The sequence below is a fragment of the Syngnathus typhle genome, linkage group LG5 (assembly GCF_033458585.1).
Source record: "Syngnathus typhle isolate RoL2023-S1 ecotype Sweden linkage group LG5, RoL_Styp_1.0, whole genome shotgun sequence".
In the NCBI taxonomy this organism is placed as follows: Eukaryota; Metazoa; Chordata; class Actinopteri; order Syngnathiformes; family Syngnathidae; genus Syngnathus; species Syngnathus typhle.
Genome location: NC_083742.1, coordinates 12192435 through 12206072, shown reverse-complemented (window position 1 = coordinate 12206072; position 13638 = coordinate 12192435). Strand labels below are relative to the sequence as shown.

At 42.0% G+C, this 13638-nt stretch overlaps 2 protein-coding genes across 2 annotated transcripts; both read left to right on the top strand.

Annotated features, from left to right (window-relative positions):
• The first annotated feature begins 103 nt into the window (after positions 1 to 103).
• On the top strand, positions 104 to 1993 carry si:ch211-113d22.2 (uncharacterized). The gene is made up of 3 exons (XM_061279855.1): positions 104 to 420; positions 683 to 796; positions 1173 to 1993. The coding sequence occupies exons 1-3, from the start codon at positions 372 to 374 to the stop codon at positions 1391 to 1393; spliced, it is 384 nt and encodes a 127-aa protein (XP_061135839.1). The 5' UTR covers positions 104 to 371; the 3' UTR covers positions 1394 to 1993.
• Positions 1994 to 3220: 1227 nt separating this feature from the next.
• Positions 3221 to 12613, top strand: plekha2 (pleckstrin homology domain containing A2). The gene is made up of 12 exons (XM_061277704.1): positions 3221 to 3456; positions 6151 to 6311; positions 6438 to 6494; positions 7692 to 7740; positions 7856 to 7953; positions 8910 to 9041; positions 9186 to 9245; positions 9335 to 9403; positions 9485 to 9555; positions 9921 to 9984; positions 10430 to 10507; positions 11256 to 12613. Exons 2-12 carry the CDS (start codon positions 6171 to 6173, stop codon positions 11691 to 11693), a joined length of 1257 nt encoding a protein of 418 aa, XP_061133688.1. The 5' UTR covers positions 3221 to 3456; positions 6151 to 6170; the 3' UTR covers positions 11694 to 12613.
• Positions 12614 to 13638: the final 1025 nt, after the last annotated feature.

Genomic DNA, 13638 nt, shown 5'->3' with positions numbered 1-13638 from the left:
CCTAAATATACTAATACAGTTGGCGCAGTCATGTGTTGTCAGTATGTACAATACAGCATTGCCCCCCCAACCAGTGACATTGCATTCTATTGGTCATGACCTCCATAGACGTTTGAATCTCAAGTTCGTCGGAACATTCACCTTTGAAAACCATCCCCCGGTCCACAAAAAGCTAAACTGTGTTGAAGCTTGTTCACCTAAGTCAATTAGTGCAGTCTTTTGGCTGTGCAGCATAAATTGAGATTAGAGAGATTAGACTGTAATGCTTCTTCGCCAATGTCCGAAGCGTCCAATTTGGAGATCCCCCCCCCCCCCGTCGCTCTCGCTGCTTCGTCTCATCCATTCGCTCTCTGGACCCATTGCCTGCTGCCATGAAGGCTCCTTTTGTCCTGCTGCTGGTGCTCTCTCTGGCCAGCCACAGTAAGTTTTGATCATATACTCCAATGTTCTTTTGTGGGCTTGCTAAGAGGTCAAATAAATTAACATTTGTCATTGGAAGTTTAGCTCAAGACTTTTGGATAATATCTTTTTATTGAACAACATGCCGTTTTGCGTAATGCCCCACAAATGCTCGATAGGGTTTAAATCTGTAAACATGCTCGACCAGTTTGTGATCATGTATCAAAGTGAGACTGCATGCTTAGTTTGAAATCAGTTGTTCTTCCCTGTTCTGTCTGCAAAGGCGGTGCCCTCAAATGCCACACATGTGCAGCATCCAGCGAGGATGACTGTAACAAACAAGGCTCCGCCTCCTGCCCGCAGTATGCTGATGCCTGCGCCACCATCACCGGACCCCGTCAGTACAATACACACATACACCTGAAAAGTTTCCGAGTTCTGAATGTCGTACTTAACCATGGCATTTTTCTTGGCTGTATATGGATGTATGTTTTGTTTTTTCGAGGGGCCCAATCAGATTTCAGCTTGTGCTGCCATGTCAGTCTAGTTTGGCCAGGAACTTCAGAATAAGTGTGCTGGCCTATGTTACTTACACTATTTTAGCAATTTGACTTTTTTTTTAACCAATTAGATGTCAAATTTCATCAGGTAACTGAACAGTAGTAATCAACACCCATAAACACAGGAAATGTAAGGATTGGCTTCTGTGGTGAGTATGATGCATCTGCGTCCTACTTTAGAGAATCTTGAACTTTGTGCGACTTCTCTTACAGACACAGTGCTCAAGTCGTGCACCTACAAGGCTTTTTGTGACAAAGCTCACGGCAGCAACTCTGGAGCCAAGATGGAGTGTTGTTATGGCGACAACTGTAACGGCCCGCACAGGAGCCACAGTCAAGGAGACCAGCACCACAGCGGCGCGGCAGCTCGAACTTGCAGCCCCGTCCTGCTGCTCAGTGCCGTGCTCCTGCGTCTGGCCGTTAGCTACGTGTAAACACTCTGACGCCACAGTTTATTGTATTCGCCTACAGTAATTCTCTTTTATTATATGATCCATCAGTTCAACCCCCAGCTGTTTCTGCAGTGCCCCACTGAGATTTTTACAACCTCTTGAATGTTAGGATGAGCTGCTGGTTAGGCATTTGAAGAGTATGGCGAATAAAAAAGTTGTTATTTTTAATGACAGCCTTTCAAGCCTAGTTGGTTCATTGTTACCACCACAAGGTTGTTTTCATTCACAGTTGTTGGGCTCTTTGGATTTTAATTTTGAGCACACAATAAGATTATGTTGGATTTTTGTTATAGTCTACGACCCCTGCCTTTTGCTGTCGACCAGTTTAGGGTGTTCCCGCCACAGTGACGATTGTCAGTTTGGAGAATGTATCAGACTTCGCATTAGTAGTACCCAAGAAAAACATCTCATAAACCCAATTCCAAACCAGCTGCAGTCTTGAGTTGATAATGAATAAGTGGATGTTTTTTTTTTTTTCATAATATTGCTGTCATACTGTGTTTAGTGCTTTAATTGTTTTTGTTTTGTATCAGCTTGTGTAAATAAACAATATAGTGACAACCATACTTTTCTACACATTTGACTACATAATGCATATTGTGACATTTACAGTTCAACTCCTGATGCAGAAAGGCCTGAGGACAATGATGTGGACAGTCAAAGACATGCAGGAGAGACAATGAAAGGTTCTGTGGAAACTTGAAGGATGCAACATCAACTTGAAGTGACAGGATATGAAATCAGCGAGGTGGATTTGTGGCTCCAATCTGGTCATGATGTGCTGTCACTTCCTCTTAGCGGTGAGCTCTTTGCTGAAGATGAGCCTTAGTCCAACCCCGCCACGTAGCCCGCATCAGATGTGTACAAACGATCAAAGGTGTAATTCGAGAGTGTTTTGAAGAGCATTTTAACCTCATGACTCAATCTTTCATCATCCCATTGTGTGCTTAGGGATGAAACCTGAAACACACATTTCAAAGTATACAAGACGCAAATTTAATGTATTTTTGACGCAAGTTTCCGAAATTGTCTTTATATGTTTATTTATCTTTCAAAGTGTCTTCATTTTTTGTATTTAAGTTTGAACTATGAAAGTTTACACAATACAGATTTTTTTCTGTGCATTATAATTTAGAACTTTACCCTTAATTCATAAATATCACTAAATAAATAATAATATTAATAATAATTTGCTAATTTATTATTTAAAAGTTATGCGCTAGACAATCAAATCAGGGCCAATTTAGAATCTGCACAAAAATCATGTAAAAAGGTTTGCTTGCCTCTGCTGTTAAAAATCGTAGTGAAAATTAGTTGACGAGTGTAATTGGGCCAAAATGAATTATTTACAACAAACATTTTTCACCCTTTTTTTTTTTTTTGCCATCGACGTATAGTGACAAGCAAAACAAGCACATGCTCTTCCACTAGATGGCAGAAGCTTTGTACATATTTGTTTATCCATTTGTGATTTGTATTTAGTTGAGTGCTGGCAGATTTTTTTTTTTATTCCTAATGTATAATAAATGACTTGGCTGCAGGTTGGGAAACACTCGAGTGCGTTTGTGCTTGACCTACTTGGGGAGCGTCAACAAACGAGCATGCACATTGTGCAAACTTAGTCAACTTCCATCATAACTAAAACTGCAGAATGCGGTTATACCGATTACATGATCCAGTGGAAATGCAGGGTCGAGGTTAAAGAACACACAATTTAGTCGAAATGTGTCTGCTAAGTTCCCCGTATTGAGGAGGGCAAAGGAGTAGGCGGAGGAGGAGGAGGCGGGGGATCACATCCGGGGCTGGTTTTATTCTAATAACGAACCTCCAACCCGGAAAAGGTGCTAAGAAGCAGACTTTTCTGTTATCGATCACACTGACAAATACGCAGGGCGGGCAGGGGTCCTCTGGTGCACGCCGGACCTCCAAAAAGTTGTTTTTAAAACTTGTTGACTTCCGCCATGTAGGTCTACTGGTGTCGTCGCAAGTGTGCTTCGTAGCGGTCCTGGGAGCTGGTTGTGTTGGGGCAAGAGTCTGCGAGGCGGGTAAGTTCACACAGTGGAACGAATACATTGGCATTACTAGTCCGAATGTTTGCGCACATGGATGCGTGCGTTTAGCATTGGTCGACACGAGCATGTCAGGTGTCGCTGAATACAGTCTGCGTACTGGCGTTAAAAGTTTTAATCATCATCATTACCACAAGTGCCACCATCATCATCATCATCATTATGATGATCATTTTCATCATCGTCACGTTGTGCATACATGCGCCAACTCAATTTGTAGTTCCTGTTAGCACGCCGCACATTTATTGCAACTTCAGTGGCAACTCATGCCAATGTTCATGGGAAATCAAGTTGGCACGTCGATTGCGGCTATAGATAAAGAATTTTGGACTATTTTAAAGTTGCAGCTACATTGGAACAATTTGGAGAAAGGCCATTTTCTGTCCCAAGTGCCAAGGTCACAAAGCAATGAATGGATGAAGGAACTCCAGTGCTCTGGCCTATCATTGAATTGAATTTTTCAAAATGTATTATGCACCCCTCATGAATGTATTCACCACTTGATGATTAATATTGCATTTGTTGAGTATGGATTAAGCAGGAAAATTCACCCGTTTTTGTTACTTGCTGTCAACTGCCAATGACCTCACAGTGCCTAAGGGCTCAGGGAATAAAAAAATGATTCACCTGTTTTCTGAGTTTGGTCAAGTGCTATTCGCAAACGGATGCCCTACCAACTGTTTCGGGGAATTGCCGTTTCACTCAAATATGACTTCTTTTCGCGTAACAACTTGTAACTATTAATTTACTAAACGTCACCTGAAACAAACTATTTCAGTGGGGTCTTAGTATGAAATCTAGGGGGCGCTATTCAAAAGGAGTAACTACAGTAGATGAGAGATGAAGAAAAGTTGGTTGGCGAGATTCCACTGTACATACAGGGTGGTCTGTTCCCTCTTTGTATTTTGGGGTGGATGCGGCTTTTCAATTGGGACAGACCCTCTCGTTTCACACCAATGACCTTTGACCTCTCAAATATTCTTATGAGATGGACAAACATTCCCAGACCCCTGCCAAAATCTTGTCAGAAGAGTAGAGCAAAAACAAGATAGAGGAAAATGTTACCTTTAGCTGATAAATGCGCTAATCAATTAAGCCTCAATGAAGTGCGAATAGTTTGCATTTTTCACGACAAGATTTGAGTTGCATTTTAGCGTGTCTCTGTTTTCATTGCATCACCTTTGGGCCTTCCTGATTTTGTTTTTATTAGTCTCAGACTTTGATGAGGTCACATGTGCTTCCAGTCAGTAGTCTCACTAAATCTAAGGAGAGGTTGAACAAGTCCTTAAATAAAACAGATGTTTGTGGCTATTATCACTGTTTAGATGAAATATATGTGTCATTCCCCGCATTGACCAAAAATGCCACAACTTCTTCCCTGTTCCTCCCCTTAATGGTTGAACCAGATGTTTTATGATCCTAGAATCTTGGGTGTATTTATGTTTCATGTGTGCCAATGTCCTTGTGTGTCTGACTCCTGCATTGCCATTTTCCTTTTTGGGCTGTTTTTCTGTCCCAGGCTTTGAATATTTTGAGTGTCATTTGAGAAACATTGAAGGAGCATATTCATGAAGCTATTTGTGGAAATGTTGATAGTTGGTGTCTTCTAACCAGATTGAAATTCCTTTGGCGTGTCATTTATTCTTGATTGTGTATCTCATGTACTAATTGGCCATAACTTAAGGTACATTTAACAATTTAATTAAATGGGATACAAGCTACATTATAAGATCAGTCTTAACGAATAAAATAATGCTCAGTTTGATATTGTAAGATGTTTTGTCTCTCATGACATGGAGCACTCTTTTATTCTCTTTTATTACAATCGATTTTTGCACAAATGAATGGTATTTTCATAAAAGTCTTTTTTTTTTTTTTTTGGTTTTCTGATTCATATTTTGTTTCATGAAATATGAATTCTTTAGTAAAAGCCACCCGTTTTTATCCATGTCAGGGGGGTGGACATTTTGCCACTTGCTGTCGACTGAAAACGACAAAACAGTGCCTTAGGGCTCAGCTTGCGAATGTCACATGACCAAACCCAGAAAACAGATGAGCCAAATGCAATATTAATCAGAATAACATGTTCAAAGCAGTTGGGGGCACATGGAATTTTCTGTGCAGATTTTTTTTGTGAGTCGAGTTCTTCTTTAGAGAAGATGACAACATTAGTAAGGAATGAAGTTCTGCCACTCATTTGACTCAGTCCTAAAAACTGTATTTGTGTGTTGGTTGCGTGAGTGAGCACATGACATTGCCTGGATGCTATCGTGCTATTAAATATCTTCAACATACCAACATCTGGAGATGAATAACTCGCTGATTCACATGCATAGCATGGTCCTAATGAATACATTTTAGCATCTATGCGCACCCACCCATGCCACCACCACCACCATCAGCGCCAGCCTGGTGTCTAGCCAGTGGAAATGTGTGCAGATCTGGAGTGCACGCTGTAATTTTTGGCTTTGGTGGAGGGCCTGAGCTTCGCTCAGCCTCAAGCACGTCACATGAAAAACTGCTGAGTGGGAGATGCTCGCTGTCTCGCTTCCTGTGTGTGCATGTGTGTGTGAGCTAGAAACCGAGGCCTACTTTTATTATAAATGCATCTCCCTCGAGTCTTCTTCTTTACACGCATCTCGATTGAATGTGTGTGTGTGTGTCATCCAGTGACATGTGATAGCGGCAGCATGCCGTACATGGACCGACTGAACCGTGTGTGTGGATTCCTGGATATCGAAGAGAAAGAGAACAGTTGCCGTTTCCAGAGACGTTACTTCATCCTGGACACTCAGGGGAATGCTTTGCTGTGGTACATGGACAACCCTCAGGTACTTTGTGCATCACTGCATGACGCAACACACTTGTACAAACAGTAAAAGGAAATGATCAATATGAGCCCGAGTAACCTTGGACTGTGATCCCATGACGTGCGTGTCTGTGTGTTTGTCATTCAGAACCTGCCCAGTGGAGCAAGCTTTGTTGGCTGCGTGAGATTAACCTATATCTCCAAGGTAAACCACCACTGTGGGAATTTGAAATATGCTCAGTCGTCTCTAAATAAGGTAGACCTGCACGATTGAATCATAACCATTACAATAGTGGTAACAAACAAAAATAAAATGTTGCTGTGCAACAGTTAATCGACAACTAATTGGTTATCAAATAAACTAACAACTATTCTGATACTAAATCGGCAATATTTCAAACTGTCAACAGTAAATATTACCGAATTAGTATCTTTGTGTTGAATCAACATGAAAACATTTGCAAATGCGTGTTTAGTGTTACGTTTGCAAACGTTCTATTTTCTTGCATGTTACGGATCAAAGCATGAACAGATGACGGTGTTTATTCTTTTTGTAAGGACGGAACGTTTGCTACTGGATCGAGAGTATGTTGCTATACCTAATGAAATGGCCAGTCAGTAACCAGAAATGGCCTTCGTGCAGTACACCATGATCAGAAACAGTCTGATCTATCTGTAGCTGAAACTAATGGTCACATGCAGAGTTGAGATGCAGCAGAGTTGCTGACGAATTCCAGATGTTGACTTCGGCACAGATAATCGCATCTGGCCTCTGTGCTGACAGCTTCTCTCTGGACGGTCACACTCAGAGATATGAACTCCAGAATGACTTCTTTTACTTTTTAAAAGTGTAAAATGATGGGCAAATGGTGAACCGTTCGATTTTTCTTGACCAGATTGAAATACAGTTTCAGTCAGGTAGTTATTAAATGTCCCCTGTTTTTCTGCTGAGTTTATAAGTGAGCATTACTTGAGTCAAACTAGATGAATTTATCTTTTCTGTGTGGGCGACTGGTGGTTTTGTCTTCTGTGACTTTAGAACAGGGTGTTAAAACCTCAAATTCAGTGCTGCTTTGCCTTCACAATCCTAATCTTCTGTTTTACTGGGTGCAAAACATTTGACAGTTGATAGGACAGCAGGCCATAGAAGAGCTTTTGGAACCCCTGCTCAAGAATCCTGTGCTTGTAATTCATAAAAAAAAAAAAGAGGGGCAAGGTTGAGTTTTAATACATTTTATTTAGAAGCATGTATTTTATGGAGAGTAAAAGACAACACTATGCAAATTGTATTTAACAATATAGATTGCTTTTGCCGAGTGTGGCTTTCATTGAAACGTATTCTCCGAACCCAAAATGATGCATGCGTGACAATGACATTCAGTCTGGTCTACTTTCCTGTCAGGTAAATGAAGCTACTGGGAAGCAGAAGCCAAAGACAGAGTTCTGCTTTGGTGAGTCACAGTCGCACACTATTATTTATACATGTGCTAAACTGAGATAAAGAGGTAATTGCTGGGAGGTATGGAACTGCTGTTGATGTATATTTTTTTTTTGTCTGCCCCACAGTCATCAATGCAGTATCCCGAAGGTACTTCCTCCAAGCCAATGACGCGACAGACATGAAGGACTGGGTCGCTGCTCTCAACCAGGCCAGCAAGATCACCGTGAGTGTGAAGCACAGCAAAGTACCACATTAGTCTTTTTTTTTCTTTAAGAGCTTCTCCAGTGATCTTTTTCAGGCTTGAGGAATTTATTGTGATTTTTGTACCAATGCTAATAAGGTTTCAACTGCTTGTTTTTGGTGTTATTGTACTTCAGTCACAACATATTGCTTGCTCTTCATTGTTCATTCCTACCCGTGTTGAAAACAGTGGTTATGCCAGTTGCCTCTTCAGCTCAAACCAGTTTGTTCATTTGTCTGACAGCTCTGCTATTAGCAAAGCATTTCAACTGCCACACTGAATACTTTTCTTTTGCTCTGCCAATTCTCGCTACATCTGCAAACGCAGCACGAGTTTAGATTCGACTCCCGAGACTAATAAATCACATTTTGCCATTTAATTTGCAGAGATTGAATTAGATTAATTAAAATAAAATTTAAATTAAATGAATTAAATTAAAAATATTTAAATTAATTAAAATTAAATTAATCTCTGATTTATGGGGATTTTTTTTTTTTTACCGCAAAACACCATTAATGTCTGTTTACCGTGATATAAAAGAAGCTCAGTCTAATCCAATAGTTATACAGTATCATAAATTATAAAAGTTGTGCTGAGAGAGCTTTGCTTCTTTCATTTGGTGAAATGAGGTTAGCAAAACATTCTAGTTTTTTTTATGATGCCCAAAAGAAAACTGCTGAAGAGAATCGATTCTTGGGGTTGAACTCACCATCAGCAGCTTTATGAACTATTTAAGCAATGTTTTAAGTTGCATTTTTACACAATTAGTTTTCCTATAAGTTAAAAAATACATTTTTAGTCAACTTCTACTCCACTGCAAACAGTTGCAGATTGGACAGGTGTACCTAATGTTGTGACTCATGCATTGCAATCAAATGTACTCCCTGTGTGTGTTTATATGTTTCCAAGTGATGTCATTACAATTATTTGCTAATTAGGTTCCTAAGACTGGTGCTGCACCTGCAAGATCCGACGTGGCCTCAGTTATCAGTGACACTTACCGAGTGGGGAAGCAGCAAGCATATAAGACGGAGATCCACGGAGGCGTGGTAGTGCACACACCCATCCTGGTAAAATAGCCTGACCTTAAAACTACAACTTGTATGTCAGCAAATACTTTCCGCGTGTCATTATGGATGAGTCAAACACACGCTGTCCAAAAGCATGTGCTGATAACACGCGGTTGTTTTAATGACACCATCATTACCTTGCAGAACGAGAGCATCAAGCCTGATGTGCTGAGGTTCGGTTACTGTGTCAAACAAGGCAATGTTGTGAGTATACTTTTTTTTTTGTTTGTTTAACTACGTTTGAATAGAGGCACTGCATGAGGAACTGGCATGTCATGTGGTGTTTGTTTCAGAGAAAAAGCTGGAAGAGACGCTTTTTTACCCTCGATAACAATGCGGTCAGTTACTACAAGTCAGAGATGGTAAGAGGACAAACATGCACTGGTTCTTGCAAACCTATCCTTGGTGTGCTTACCTCTGTTGTGTGTGTGTGTGTGTATCAGGACAAAGAGCCTCTGCGAGCCATTCCCCTCAGGGACATTCAGAAAGTTCATGAATGTCTCGTCAAATCGGGGTGAGTCAGTGTGACCGCAGAGTCCAACTCGCTCTCTCTCGCCGCCCTTCTCACGTGCTTGTAATAGATTATAAACACATGCAGTATGTGCTCAGCCAGATAATGCTCTCGGTCATCTTGTCAAGTGTTTTGTACCATAAACGCACTAGAACAGCTTTTTGGCATCATTTTGAACATCCCGTGTTGGAATAATAATACTCTTGTATTTCTATTGACTTGGACCCTAAAGTTGTTTTGGACCTAACTACTTGGTGAACCACTAAACTCTACAAATCCCCTCCCTTGGGAAGGTTTATGAGAACAAAATACAAATAAGACAAATATGGAAGCATTTATAATATCATGCAACAATTTGTTTCCATAAGTGAGCTCCTGCTGAGAGACAATCTGTTTGAGATCATCACCGGATCCCGAACCTTCTACATACAGGTAAACGTCTGGTTGGACCACATAATTACCGTAAAATTGTTTCGACCACCAAGAAGTAGTTTAGTGCAGAAGTCAGGCAGGTGTTTGGAGATGTTTTCTTGCCACGCTTCGCTACTGAAGTGCAGCACAAACTCAGTTTTTAGGATCTTGCGAGGATTGTTTTTGTGAAGCAACCGCAGCCATCTGTTACCATAACAACAAAAACATCCTGTTGATTCCTCCCCAAGGGAGGACAGCTGAAAGAAATGGCCAGCATAAGCACATTTGTTTTTGTGCTGGAAATAGAGACATGTGTAGTCAAATGGAAGAACAGATAAGAACTATTTATTTTGTCCCAAATCTGAGCATTGTTTGCGTTAAACTGCGAATAAATCTGAACCAAAATTCCATGACATTGTATTATGTGGTTTTAATTGACATGACATGTGGCCTTTTCTGTCCATAGACAGACTCTCCAGAGGATATGCATGGTTGGATCAGGGACATTGAGATGAAGATTCAGGATTTCAGAGGCCCTAGCAAGGTAACGCCATCTTTCCACAATTTGCCGCTTCCGAGTAGTTTTTTTTTTTTCCTCCCCCTTTCCTCCCCCCACACACATTTATGGCTTTGATTATATGTATGCTTGTGTGCAATCTCTTGTCTACAGATGTAATCAAGTGTTTCTATGATGGGAAGATATTCCATCTGTTCTCTGACATTTGTAATAAGATCTTTGTAGAATTCAAATTACACCCGACTAGCTGCCGCACTGGGTAGCACGTCCGCCTCACAGTTAGGAGGGTGCGGGTTCGATTCCACCTCCGGCCCTCCCTGTGTGGAGTTTGCATGTTCTCCCCGGGCCCGCGTGGGTTTTCTCCGGGCACTCCGGTTTCCTCCCACATCCCAAAAACATGCTTGGTAGGCCGATTGAAGACTCCAAATTGTCCCTAGGTGTGAGTGCGAGTGCAAATGGTTGTTTGTCTCTGTGTGCCCTGCGATTGGCTGGCAACCGGTTCAGGGTGTCCCCCGCCTACTGCCCGATGACGGCTGGGATAGGCTCCAGCACGCCTGCGACCCCCGCGGGGATTAAGCGGTTCAGAAAATGGATGGATGGATGGATGGATAGCTGTCAGCAGCACAGTGGTTTGTGTCGGTTTGGCTTGAAGGCCACTCATTGCCGTAATCTGCCTCAACCTTGGTGAAGCGTCTGTGCTTTTTGTTCTCCAGTGACAATCGAAAGCTTCCACGAGCCTTAGTGATGGGATTCTTATGTCGTTTGTCCGTGACAGGGATTTTCATTTAAAAGAGCTTCATCTCTTTATCGGAGTCACAACGCTTCGGCGAGTCGAAGCCACCGAGTCGTCGAGCAGCGGCCGACTCTGGTCAAGTCGTGCTCCGTGGCACCGGGCTGGCAGCCGTGGACGCCTATCCCTGCAAATGAGGCGTCCATCTTGGATGCGGACGACAACGACAGCGCTTTCAGCACCGTGCCCACATTGGCCTCACTCTCCTCCTCCCCCAACTCTTCCTCCACGTCCTCCTCCTCCAACTCTCTCTCCACCCTAAACCCGTGCCCCGGTATGCCTATTAGTGGATTGGGCATCCTCACGGCATCCGGAGACGTGGCATGCGGGCGTCGGAGGCACCGTTCGCAGCCTCAGTCTCACACAGGCTCCATGTTCCCCTTTAGCCTGGATGATGACAGCATCCGCACCACTGATGTCTAGGTTCTGTGGGTTCTATGTGGTTCTTGTTTGTCTATTTGACTGGTCATTGTGGTATATCCCCCTACTAACAAGGTGACCCTGTGTCAATGTTATGACTAGCAACAAGGGCCCCCAGCTAGTCATCTCAATGTGTTGCAAATGATCTGGGAGCCAAGAGGAACAGTAGCGTTGAATTGTTAGAGGGCTGTTTTAAAAAAAAAAAAAAAAGGATTCTGTTGTTGGTTTGTGCAACTTCCTCAAAAACTTGAACTTTGATTGTTGGACTGCAGGGCTACAAATGGCACATGCATTTAACCATTTGCACTTGTCTTCAATTTGACCTTCTCTGCAGAAAAAAAAATATGCTAGATGTTGTCAGCATGTACTGTATATTTTAGTAGTTCATAGGCCTCCTCTTTTAGCATTCTTTCCGTGATAGACGTGTGACGCAGCGATTGTCAGCATTCGACAAGCATTTCCTGACCACAAACGAGACAAGTGAAAGTGTTCAGTCAACTTCAATCTTAAGAAAACAAAGTTCACACAACAGTGTAGATTGAAACATCAGCCATTGCTAAGCAGGAAGTGGTGGTGCCGTAATAAATAATACAGCCGCTTCATATGGTACTTGATGAAGAATACATAATATAGATGAGCCGTTCAGAGGTTTCTAAATGTGACCCACCCCCTTCCCTGCAGCATTATAGGGGTGTAAAAGCTGCCGTTTCTTTTAATTTATTAGCAATTTTGCACTTCTTTGTTTTTTTTTAAACCTTTTTATATGCTTAACCACTTTCAAAACTTCCTTGAAGATGTCTCAAATAGTTTGTTGTAACACCCGAGGCTTCAACTCGTGCTTGAATGCTTTGCTCACTCGTTTGTCTGCACATGTTGGTTTTCCTTCTTTTATAATAAATATTTTATATTTGTCTTATAACGTACTTTACACATTCGTTTTATGAGCCCTAGCTGGAAGCACGTCCATGCAGTACATCGCTTTGTCCAATAGATGTCATCTTTTGTCTTTTGGGCTCCAAGTGTAATTTCTTTTGCTGATTTAGTAGGCAAAATGAAACAAAACAAATAACGACCCTCCCGGTGGCGACAACTAAAATCTCGTCGAATATTTGGTGGGATCTTGAGGCCTTTCCTTATTACTCCAGCAGTGTTATAAATACGTTTTTTTTGGGGGGGTTTAAAAAAAAAAAAAGAGAGTTACCTTTGCTATTGGGCACCATGGGACTCTTTCTATGTTCCAACTGTTTTGGTATCTACCGTAAGGCCACACATTCTTAGTTAGCACTTGAAGTTTTCGTTTTTTCTTTCTCAGGGCCATCATGCCTCGAGGCCAACTCGTTTGCACTTTCACCCCCGTCGTGTCAGACATGCACATGCTGATGACACAAAGACAACCATGCGAGTGGGTCCAGTTAAGGCCAAACACTTGTGATAAGTGAATTGTTTCACACGTCCAGTGCAGCGGGCCATTAGGTAAAGCGCCTAAAACCATGTCCTGACCTCTGACCATGTGCTCGTCAGCGGACACGAGGGCTTCTGAACGTTAAATGTCTCAGAAGAACAGTTTAAATCGTGTTGGCTAATGCCCCGAGTGCCTGTAAAATGTCAGCTGGCTGTGTTCAAATGACTTTTCAGTCTGGTAAAGACAGACCTCCCTAAGGTTAGTTTGAGTGAAATCTAGGCAGAAAGACGGATGATGGGAATTGGACTGTTCAAGTTTGTTCCAACAGGATGCGATAGTCATTATTTGGACATTTAACCATCTCTCGTTTCTTCTAAAAATGTACAGTATGAGAAATGAGCCCCTCAGCCGTTGGGGTTGAATTGCTTGTTTTTGCATTCACACAATGTAAAGGTCACTTGGCACTTCACCTTAACGCATTTGAGTGACAGCATGTCTTAAGGCAGCCAGACACTCAGCATCCCCAAATGTTAATGTTCCCACTTG